This window comes from Crocodylus siamensis, chromosome 1 (genome assembly GCF_052110815.1).
Source record: "Crocodylus siamensis isolate JL-2025a chromosome 1, ASM5211081v1, whole genome shotgun sequence".
Taxonomy (NCBI): domain Eukaryota; kingdom Metazoa; phylum Chordata; order Crocodylia; family Crocodylidae; genus Crocodylus; species Crocodylus siamensis.
The window spans coordinates 136,352,990-136,364,859 of NC_143395.1; the positions used below are offsets into that span (position 1 = coordinate 136,352,990).

The 11,870-nt window shown below is 42.8% G+C and overlaps 1 protein-coding gene across 1 annotated transcript in view; it reads right to left on the bottom strand.

Annotated features, from left to right (window-relative positions):
- Window positions 1–9,674, bottom strand: part of CAPN9 (calpain 9) — a 49,485-nt gene extending 39,811 nt beyond the window's left edge. The window contains exon 1 of the mRNA XM_090043745.1: window positions 9,331–9,674. Coding sequence (XP_089899871.1) covers window positions 9,331–9,543 — 213 coding nt within the window. The 5' untranslated portion in view covers window positions 9,544–9,674. The remainder of the gene's footprint in view (window positions 1–9,330) is intronic.
- Between the last annotated feature and the right edge of the window lie 2,196 nt (window positions 9,675–11,870).

Here is an 11,870-nt window from a genome sequence, read left to right on the forward strand (position 1 = left end):
CCCAAGCTAGTCATCTAATCACTGGACCACGCTTCTTCACTTATCAAGTCTTTGGCACTCCTAAGACATAGCTCTACAGTTTCAGCTTTGCACTAGGAGATAGATAGCCCTGTATCCTGGTCCTTGCTCCTACCGGGGATGAAGAGAAATGCAAGCAGAACCAGCCAGTATTTGTTCAGGATCACCAGAAGCAATTGCCACAAGAGGAACTGTCTGTAACTGGCTCTCTCAAAGGCTGTGTAGAGCTGTTAAAATCAAATGTAACAGAGAAACGGCCTATTTCAAAGCTCATTCAAACTAAAGGGAAGATTATAATGAGTAAGTCCATTCAACACAAGGCCAGAAACAAGAAGCAGGACACTTGCATTAGCATGGCACAGTGCCTAGCCTAATTAGCTCTGCAAAGAAAAGAGAAGCAGAGCTTATTAGCCTGGGCACAGGAGGAATATACACTAATGCAGCTATCCTGCTTCCAGTCCAAGAACTATCTTAGAATATCTCTGTGCAGTGCTGCCTTGTGCCATAATGACATGCCCTTATTGACTCCTGTGGGCTTCAGATAAAGAAATAAAACCAAGAAATTATTCCCACATAGACTTCATGATCCATCCCTGCTTTTGTTTTAATTCAGAAAATCATCTTGCCTTGCATGATAACACAGGAGGTGCTTCATGTAATCAGGAGGATACCTTGTTGGTACCGTCTTGATATAGCCAAGGCGTCAGTCAGGGCATCAGTCAAGATATGCAACCCTACAGAAATCACAGCACATAAACCTAGATAGGCTGTCATTATCGCTGACAAATAAATAAGTAAGGGGTCTGTTTTCTCTTGCATTTGGGTAACTTGCTATGCCAGAAAAGTCTAACTAAATTGAATTGAATTGAAATGAACTGAATAAACTAGGAAAGGCTGCCTCCTCTGCTATATTGAAGGGATCCATATGCCAATCAGTCAGCCCTTAAATCCCATTGCAGAGCTGGTTGTCTAATTTGGTCCAAACTAGTCCAGTTAAGACTAAGAGAAAGAAACCTCTTACCAGTGCATTTGCAAAAGGCAGAAATTAAATAGGGGTAAAGTAATAGAAGATTCAGTTTCAATATCTCAACCGCTTCAGTTGTGTGGATAGAAAATGGGTGGCTTTTGATGTATTTATTTTATTTAAAGACAATAAGAATATTGTACTCTCAGAGAGCTTCTAATTTCTTTTCTAGCTAAACAAAGTTAGTCGAAGTCCAAGTAGGACAATGGAACCTGGCAATATCGAAAAACAAGCTAAACAGCCTGATGGTTTTGAGTGTCAGAATATGTTGCAAAGAGACTGTTCTGCCAGCTTTTACTGCATGTGTTAGGCTTCTCTAAGAAAGTGGGATGTATATTATTTGGGTGGAGAAGTTATTTTAATATGTAGAGGTAAGAAAAGTGACAAATTGCTGAATTTGCACATCATTATGTACATTCAGAGGCATCCCAAAGGGTGCGGGGGGGCCAGGGCATATCAGCCTGTGCAGGGCTGAGGGTGGCAACCACCTGCAGAAGCCAGCAGCAGTGGCAGCATTGGGGGCTAGGGGAGAAAACATGGGAGGTTGCGACTGCCCGCAGAAGCCGGGGGAAGGGGAGCGGCAACCACCCACAGAAGCTGCCGGCACTGGCAGGGCCACAGCAGGGCCTGTGCACCACTGTCCGCGGGACCCAGTGTGGTTGCCCCAATTGGCCTCCTCCCCAGGGATGGCCCTGTGTACCTTTTTTTGTGACAAGCAACCAGGACCTGGGAAAGGACCTTTTTCAAACAAAAATAATCCATACATTAACAGTAGTACATAAAAAAAACAAACATATCCCTTAAATGAAAGCTCTAAAATAATTTAAAGTGATAACATGTTTTGAGGACTGGCAGATGACAAAACAAGGAGCAATGGTCTCAAGTTGCAGCAAGGGAAGTTTAGGTTAGATATTAGGAAAACCTTTTTCACAAGGAGTAAAGCACTGGAACAGGCTACCCAGAGAGGCTGTAGGATCTCCATCCTTAGCGATTTTTAAGACTCAGGTAGACAAGACCTTGGTTGGGTGATCTATTTGGGGATAGTCCAGCTTTGAGCAGGGGGTTGGACTAGATGACCTCCTTATTTCCCTTCCAACCCTAATTTCCTATGATTTTATGTAAAAACTGACTCCAGACAGGATAAAGAATGAGCAAGATCCCAAGCTGGTAAAATAAATGTCAATAGAGGGGTTTTTTTTGTTTTCTCATGCCTATTAAACTTGCTTGATAATAATCCTCCTATTTTAATAGACTGGATATTTGACAAAGCTGGTAACTAGCTCATAAAAAACCTTATAACTTGCCAATAGTTCTAACTATTTAGTTTAATAAATAAAAGATATCACATCTACCCAAAAAACCTTGTCTGCTTATAACCTTCCAAGCCCTTCATTTTCCTATCCACAGGAACACTTTTGCCATACCCAGAGCTCCCCTCTGAGTGATTGCCATGATCTGAAGTTAACTCCTTTGGTGCTAGCCCTTGCTGCATATGAACTGAATTGCTAATATCCCACTAGGAGCTGGTTCAATTGAAGAGTATATAGTGGATATGGGAAATGAATAACACTGGGACTACATTTATAACTTAGCAGTGGGTGTGCGATAAAGTTCCCCTTGGGTCTAAACAGAATACAGGTCATTATACTTATCAGCCAGCAATCCTCATACTGGTTGTAGCTCTGGTTATCCTTGGTTCAACCCTGGCACATTGGCCTTGGGGGTTGCCTGCACACATTTTGTTCAATGTTTCAGATCCAGGAGGACAGCAAAGTGGTTGAAAAAGGTGATAAACTCTCAAAGTTAAAACTGTTTGTCCTGTCCCTCAAGGATGCTTCATGCCCCTCTTTTAACACCCTAGAGCCAAATCTCTGTACTTTCCTTTTCCCTTTTATGTTTCTCTGGTGGTGTAAACAGCGTGAAAATGACCCTAAAATAACCTTACATTAAGATTTTCCTTGGGTGGAATAAGGCTACAGAAATGTCTCTTTGCCAGACCCTCTTCACAGTACCCATGATAAAGAATGTGCTGATTTTGTAGAGAAAAGGATGTGGTCATAGCGCTTCTCTGTTGCAGTTGTAATCATTCAAGGACCAGCCTCAAAAGGACTTGTTATCTGCTAAATACAGGTTACAGCAACCACAAGGCTGCTCAAATGTATGCAGGAAGGACAAGGTGGAAATACAGTGAGGTTCAAAGTTGGTTTAAAGTCACCTTCCAGCCCATTCTGTGCCCGCCCTGAGCAGAATGCCCATTTGCTTTATTGAAAACTGAGTGTTCCCAGCACCTCTCAGTGTGCATTCAGCAGTGAACTGCAACACTGTAATTGAAAGGCACAATCCTACTCCTGCTGAAGTAAATAAATATGAGCAGGTCAAAAGAGCATACCCTTACTCAGGGCACAAGAGGAGAAGTGCCCACTGACCAATAAAGTGTTTATGCCAATCTGAAATTTGCACATTAATTCTGTATAGCTGAAGCTTCTGTAGGTAGCAAAGAGGCTGACCTATTTTTAGCATGTTTTCTGGTTTCAAAGGAAGTGATCAAAATGTGGTGATCTGGACACATTCCTTCACGCTAAGCGCATTTGTGGGAGGTAGCATTAAATAGGGAGTTTGGTGTGTCAGAGGTAAAGCAAGCAAAGGTAAGTCAAAGTGGACCATATTGTTACCTGAACCACCTGCTTGTTAAATACACTTTGCTGCATCTGAGCTGTAAGTAAATGATAGCAGAAGCAATTCATTGCCCTTAAAAATATAAAATTGTTGTACAAAACTATAGGGATTTCAATAACATGAATGCTGCTTACAGAGAACCTATGTTTTACAGCAAGTGCAGTGTACAGCAGTTACCAGGAAAACAAATCCAACACATCACTTAGCCAGTGCTCAGGTACTCAAAAGTGTGTGCCCTTGGCTCAATAACTTTCACTCCCTAGGGATCAGTTGTGCAGAGTTCCCATCATATTTTGTGTGCACACCCGGAGGGAGGACATCTCCACAGCTCTGAGTGACGGCACAGCTGTCATTTGCAAGTTTTACAAATTATACTCCATATTCTATTTTTAAATAATACAGTTCCACTCTACTTGACAGCTCTGGTTATTAGCTTCACAGCCAGGTCATTAGTTTGATTCTGGGCTGGAACATTAATAACTGACATTATTGACAGCTGATTGATTGGTGGGCTCTCAAGCGGTCTGAATCCATCTCTGAGAGCACTGTCTATGCATCTTAATGAGCACCATGGTGGCCAGTTTCACTAGGGTCCAAGAGCCCAATTCTCTTTTCACTTACAACAAAGCAGTGTCCCTGAGTTTATACCAGCACCACCTCTCAGTGGTGCTGGTATAAACTCAGCAAAGAATCAGGCCCCAAGGACTGCACTGACAACAAAAGATGTATTACAGGCCCTTCCAAGTTAGGGAGGATAAAGAGTATTATGCTGCTACTTTAGCCTTTTATAAAACAGAAGACTTTAGTTTCCAGGATTATCAATCCAACACAGCATGAGCACTGCATGGCAAGACTCCTCCACCACCTTGATTCTGCATGGTGCCATTCAAACTTCAGGAGCTTGACTTTGCAAATGCTCTTATTTGGATTAGAAAGAATACTACCCATATCTTAGTGTTACATTCATCACCATTTTATACGCAGAAGCATCTGGGAGCCATCTAAGAGTGCCTTGATCACAGCCAGTTTTAAGGTTGGGGGAAACTGTAAGTAAGAAACATATTGCAGAGGTTCAGAATACCAGCTTCATTCACAAACAGACATGGGCATTTGCAGAAGGGCTCAGGACAATCCCCCAAAAGTGGTATTGTTTGAAAAGGGGATAACAACCAGGGCAGCCAAAAACCCACTGATGTGACAGCTCCCAGAGATTTCCATCAGCAAAGTGCTGCAGAGTCCTAGGGACAGCTAAATGTATCCAATTGTCAGACACCTGAAAAATGGAAGGGAAGATGCCATATGCCTTGTCAGTGGAGAATTCCTTTCTAGGGTGTAGTGATATGAGATGACAGAGGATTGTGAACTTTATACCTCTCCACATCAACAATGCTGAACTTGACTGTAAATCTGACTACCTGTTCAACAACTGCTGCGCAACAGTCTATATACAAACCTAACTAGGAACAGTTCATGACCTATAAAAGGAGAGAAAGTATGAGTTCACATCATAAAGCATACTTTTATTCTGTGGTACAATTCTGAGGTGGTATATGCTGGAACTAAGGGATAGATTAGGTGCCTGAGGAGCAGAAGCAAAGTTTAAATTAATTGCTGTGAGGTCCTGGTTCTCTCAACTCAGTAGCAGCTATAATATGGAAGAGATACCAGTGGACTAGGTATTGAGCCACATTGTCTTGCTGCTTGGGCTTGAAAAATGCATTCTCTCAATCCAGGCTGGTGGTTTAATAGTGAGTACTTTGTGTGGAATTACAAGTATTTATGGGCCTGATTCAGAGCCCAATGAGATTAATAGGAGTCTTTTGTTGACTTCAAAAAATTTGCGTTAAGCCCATAAGGCATTGCTATTATGGCTCTAGGTGAATTAGGCTGTTCAGTATTCAAAATCTGTTTAGTTTACATGGTTACATGGTTACAGAACTTGGGTATTTGCCTTCAGTTGTCTGCCTTCTGTAATAGAAAAAAGGATTTGCCTTTTTAAAGCCTATCTTACATCTTTCAGTCTGTGGAAAGATTGCAAGACCACCTTTGCATTCTGTATATTTTGGAATCAGAAGTAGAGACTATCCCTGAAGAATCCCTTTTAGGGTTTTTACAATACCAAGTGCCTCCTGGGGTGGAACAGAGTGAGAATGTATAAGCCAATTTCTCTCCTAACATCAACATAACTCTAGTGTATTGTCACTGATTTCAGAGTAGCTAGTATTAATTTACATCAAAATATGCAAAAAGAAAATCAGGCCCTACAAATTCCCTATAGATCTCTAGTCAAGCTGCATGCATTCAATACAGCTACAAATGGTTAGTGTATTAAGTAAAGGCAGCTAGAAATCTAGGTCATATTACAACCAGCTGAGGCTTTAGGTACGTAGTTTTCAACCTGTTTAGACTTAGGGCACCCCTCATTAGATTCGAGGATCCCTCAAGCCTGGTTTTCATTTTTTTTTTTTTTTGACTACAGAAAAATAATAGAGCAACACTTCTGTTGCAAAACACTCAGAAAGACAGGTCAGAATGCTTTTAACACTACAGATTCCTATTTTAAATTTCTGGGTTTATCTTGTGAATGATATTTCTTTACATAGCAGTGCTAACACTGTGGCACTCCTTGATACCCTTGAAAGAATCTAAAAGCACCCCAGGGTACCACAGCACCCTGGTTGAGTATCACCGTTATCTGGGTTTATGCAAAAAACCTTCAGTTCATTCACTTAGGTATCTTGAGGTACTGAATCTGTACTGAACCTGGTTTTTTATATACTTTAAAGCCACAGATTCATGCTTCTTACTAATGGAATACAAACACAAGTGAATGGCAGAGCCATTTGCTTTGGCAGAGCAGTGCCTTCAATGATATGATTTCTATACAATATCCAATAATTACTACTCCTTCCCCACGAAAATAAGTTCTGCAAACTGACTTGTTAGGTAACTCTTCTCCCAAAGTTGAGAGAAGGGAAACTATTTTAAATTTACCATAGGTGAAGCAAAAAGAAAAAAGGCTAAAAAACATCCTAGAAGGTACAAAGTAACATTAAGATACTGGATTTCTCAGTGTGTGTTGCAAAACAATAACATTGATGTGATAATACCTTACAGTAGTGTCAGCATTGAACAGGGTGTCAAGTGATTGTGGCGCCATTCTTGATTCTGCCACTGACCTTGGGGAAATCCCTTCCCTTTTCCATACCTCTCCTTTCTCTCACTCCCTTTGCCTGTCTTGTCTATTCAAACTGTTAGTTATGGAGGAGAAGGACTGTCTCTCACCACAGGAAAATGAGAATAGAATTGAATCTCATTTTCACCCACTTTTACTAATTGTGTAAGGCAGACCAGATCGGCATCTTAGGCCATGTTCAGACAAGCCCGGATGTGCGGTATGTGGTGCCACAGATAGGTGACCTGTCTGCGGTGCCATACACCACACATGAAGGCATTCCTTGCACTGCTACCTTGCAGCACGTGGTGGGGGGTTGAAAATCCCAGGGTCAAAAAAACCCAAGCTGAAAAAAAGTGGGGTGGCACATGTGGCAGCAGTGTGTGCCACCCAAAACCAGTGCCTGGCCAGCCACAGTCATGCTCCAGCACAATTGTTGGCCCCAGGCTCCTCTACCCCACCTGGGGTAACCTGCCACACACCAGAGTGTTCATGGCACAGGCATTCTCCAGGGACAAGTAGCTGTGGCACACTTTGTGCCATGGCTACTTGTTCCCAGGGAAACACACATTCCCACTCATGTGGACATAACCTTAGAGTCTAACTGGTTCAGAGATGCATAAGCTTTCATAGGAGACAGCTTGCCTCATCAGATGGACTTGTCTACACAGGCAAGTGGATTAGAATAGCTCTTCTGGTAAATTCCCCTCTATAGACCAGCCCTAAATTGACATATCCTCTGAGTGCTTGAGCGTAGTCACTGGGTAGGGGGGAAATACAACTCAGGGAGTGGCTTCATCATGTTCCCAGGTTTGCTCTGTTCAAACAGGAGAGGGTAAGTATGAAAGGAGAGAGTGCCTCTCCCTATATGGGATGGGGACTTTCATGAGTTGGCATTTCACTGCTGTATTGACCTAGATTGAAGTCCCTTCAAATTCTACTTCTTATGATTCTAAGATTTTGTAATCCTCAGCTGGTGTAACCCTAGTACCTTCAGTGAGATTTATAAAGGCCTATACCAAGTAATGGTCTGGCCCATGCCATGTACACACGTACACCTGTATCTCTCTCTCTCTCTCACACACACACACACGCACACACAATTAAAAGGTTCATTTCTATAATAATTTTTCAAGATAAAGCTATTTCTCTGTGCATGTGTAAAAGCTGGTATCATCTGGCAAGGAGGTCATTATTTCTTCCCGATCAAAAAAATTCAAGGACAATTTCAGAGATGGCATGAAACACAGTGTAAGATAAGCACCAAGTAAAGCACCATGAATATAGACTCCTTCTTGACACTAAGCTTCCTCTACTCCCACTAACTGATAGGCAATGAAAACCAAACAGAGGGTGTGGACACAAGAATGACTTACTGGAGAGTAAAAGGGGGAGCAGGGTTTCATTGCCTGTCAGCTGGTCCTCAGGAACTGCCCATGTACATTTTTATCCAGTGGTGAGTGGAAGCTACATTATGGGAACTTAACTGTCTTCCACTGGGGAGAAACATACTTAAGGGTCAGAGAAAGATAGGGGGTAAGCTCCTTTCATTTATACCTTCTTATTCTTTCCTGTTAGTTGTTATGCCTGCTGCACTCTTCTTCACATAAGCACATATTTTAATATGGCAGAAATCACTGCCTAAAACCATGTCTCATGGCTGTTAGCACATGCTAAACCTGCACTGTAGTATCTTTACTGCTCTTGTTGCCAGGGCTAGCCAGCATGAGCTAGCACATTATTACTCTTACTCACTTTCCCCTTTATCATTCCTGCCAGGCACCAGTCCTGCCAGCAGTAATGTAAGTGTTTAAGCCTTGGAGTAGTGCCAACAGAGTGAAGCCAACAATGTGATACGGCTCTGGATAGAGGCTTCCTCGGTCCTTGCTTGCATGGACAATATTGTGCTTACAAATATAAAAAATTCTGGTCTGATTTCTCTCTTGCATACTTAGGTGTAAATCAGGGGTGACACTATTGACCACAATGTAGTAAAAACAAGATCAGAACAAAACACATGAAGTATTCACATGAATTTTGCAGAGATATATATATAATATTCACCTATATGCTACCTAGTGATCTATACACAAATCTCTATCTCTCTCTACACTTGTTAAGAGTCATTTTCTCATTCCAGATGACCAGATCCTGATTCATACTGAAAACTCTTTGGGGGCAGAGACTATGTACAAACATATCTGGCTCCAGTGAAGTCAACTGAAAGACTCCCACTGACTTGGGCAGAACCAGGATTTCCCCCCACATATTTCATCTCTGAAGCTCTGGTGCTCTTCCTCTCAGCTATTGTATCTTTATGTTAGATTTGATTCTCTATTAAAGGCATTCAGGTGTCTTGTCACAGGCCAAAGAGAGAAAAATAAATACATGGTGCCCAGTAAGAGCAGTAATAGCCTCTGGACTGTGCCATACTCACCCCGGGCCTTTTCCACACAAAGGGGATAGATGGCCTCTCACTGAAGAAAAGAGAGGAGTCAGTGGCTGGGAAGTCACAGTCCTCAAACAGGATTCCCTCCTGCTGGCACTTGTGCTTCAGCTCCTCATATGTCTTGCCAGAGGAGTGTGTGGCCCGTGCAGTCTGGGGCAGCGGGGGAGCCTGGGGTCTCGAGTCCTGGTACGTGTAAGGCATAGCTCTGCCCCTCCTGCGGCAGAGAAGGCTTCAGTGATCCCAGAGACCGAGGGGGGAAGGTAAGAAGAGACCAAGGAAAGATGAAGAGCGTGAGGAGAATTTCAGCACCCTCCAATAATAGAAGGGAAAAGAGGAATGAGGTGCTCACTGCAGAGAAGAAAGACAGGAGTGTGTGTGCTCCCAGGGAAATAAAAATGGCCTGAGCCCCTCCCCTTTTGCACCTGTATGAATGGCAAGGAGACTTCCCTTTCTGCCTGAAATAACAATAGAAGGGAACGCCTTGAGAGCAAACAAAAAAGCAAACTTGTTTCACCTCCTCAGATAGTCCAGCTGCTCGGTGTGTTCCCTCAGGTATGTAACCCCGGAAGCCACACTGAAGAGCAGAAGGATACCTTTCATTTCATTTCATTCATGTTGTGTAAGCTCTACCTAGGAAGAGAGAGAGAATATCTGCACACCCCCCCTCCATGGCACTGGACCAAGCCCTTCACAGTATGAGGAGGGTGGAGGCATTTTCTTTGCTGGCTGGATGAATTTGAGAAATGTCACCATGCGTGAAATCCTCTCGTGTCTCCTGGTCCAAAGCCACCAAATGTAAAAGCTGAGCCTTATTATGAGATATCATAAACCTGGAATCCTTTCATCATAGCTTTTCCAGGCCAAAAGGGCACCAGAGATGACCGCTACAAGCCAGCTGGCACTCTTGCTTATAAAAGGAGGGGGAGGACCTTTCTGCAAGAATGCTTGATTAGATTACTAGGCTCCAGAGCCTTTTTACTGAGCAAGTATAGCAGGGTCCTCCCTCCTGCCATCTACTTCCATGGGGAAGACCCAGGAAGAAACCTGACCACGGGCCTGAAAACGTCTCATGAAAAGTGGATGCAAAGTTAAGCTAAAGGAAACTGGATCATTAGCAGGTATGGAGGACTAGCAGGAGAACTAGCCTGGGGTGTAAAGTCGTGTGGAGACAGCATGGTTAGATGGCGAAGGGTCTATGGTGTGGGAGGCTGTGGGGTGGGAAGGCCATGCATTGGACAGAGACAGAAGATTTGGTGTGGGTGAGGGGTGACTTTATCTGCAAAGGGATTTTGATGGGTTGTGTGGAAGGAGGTTTTTTACATATTGTAGAATAGATTGTGGCATAAGATGTTTATGTAATAGCTACCTAACAACATGGTCCTATTTTGGGGACTTTTGTTTGCCTGTACTTCTGTTTCTTCAGCTATTGTTTGCAGCTTTTACCTGTCACATCACATATACTATTAGACTGTGAAAGCTTTGTGATGGGGAAGGTGTTAGTCAGCACACTGTGGGAGCTCTGAAGAACAATAATTAGTAGTGTTTCAAACTCTGCTTTGGGATGGACTTCCTTCTGTGCTTACAAAGGTAGATGATGCATGCTGCTCAATATGGCTCATGTAATACAAAACATGAGCTTAAAATACAAATGGTACTAACTGTTCTTCTCACTTCATTGGCCCTTTGACAGGTCAGTCAATTTCAATCAATGCGACTTGGAATTAATTCCTTTCTGTTCTGTTATTTTTCAGGATAGTGTTGGAGAGAGCGCCTTCCATTTCATGCTCAACTCATTTCATTGCATCATTGTCGTTAGTGCCTGGAGGCCCCAAATGAGATCAGTGCCCCACTGTCTTAAGCATTGAACACATGCATTGTAAGTCTCTGTCTCAGCCATTCTCCTCAGGAGACAGCAGTCTGAGTAGACAAGACAGAAAAAGGGTGTGAAGGAAAAGAGAGGCACAGAAAAGGGCAGTGATTTTCCTAAGGTCACATGTTAGGTTGGTGGCAGAATTAAGAATGGTACCATTGTTGCTTGACACCAGTCAGTGTCCCGTTCATTAAACCAAACTGCATTGTGCAGACCAAGCTTTTCCTTACACACTTGGTGAAAACTTAAGCAGGGGAGATATGTTTCTTTACCATAAAGACAAATTCTAGTGACCTTTTCTTAAAAAAAATAGTAATTGTGCTTTGATGGAGGGACTTTAATCTGTCAGAAAAGAGGACTTTTTGTCTCAGAGGTTCTGTGTGCTGACCCTGTAAAAAACATGCTCAGATATGGTGAAGTTATAACTCTGAAAAAACGGTATGGACACATTCAGTAGAGACATTTTTTAGAATTTATCAGCTAAATTTTCCAAAGGTTCCACCTGCCCCAGGCTATGTGTCAGCCTGTGGCTCAGAGTGACTATCCGAGAAACTGCAGCTCTAGTCTGTGTAGTCCAAGCTGCAATCCAGGTCAAGGGCAGTGAGTTTTTCTCCTCTTCCACTCTAAGGCTAGGTACAGACATTCAAAAAGCCTGAGG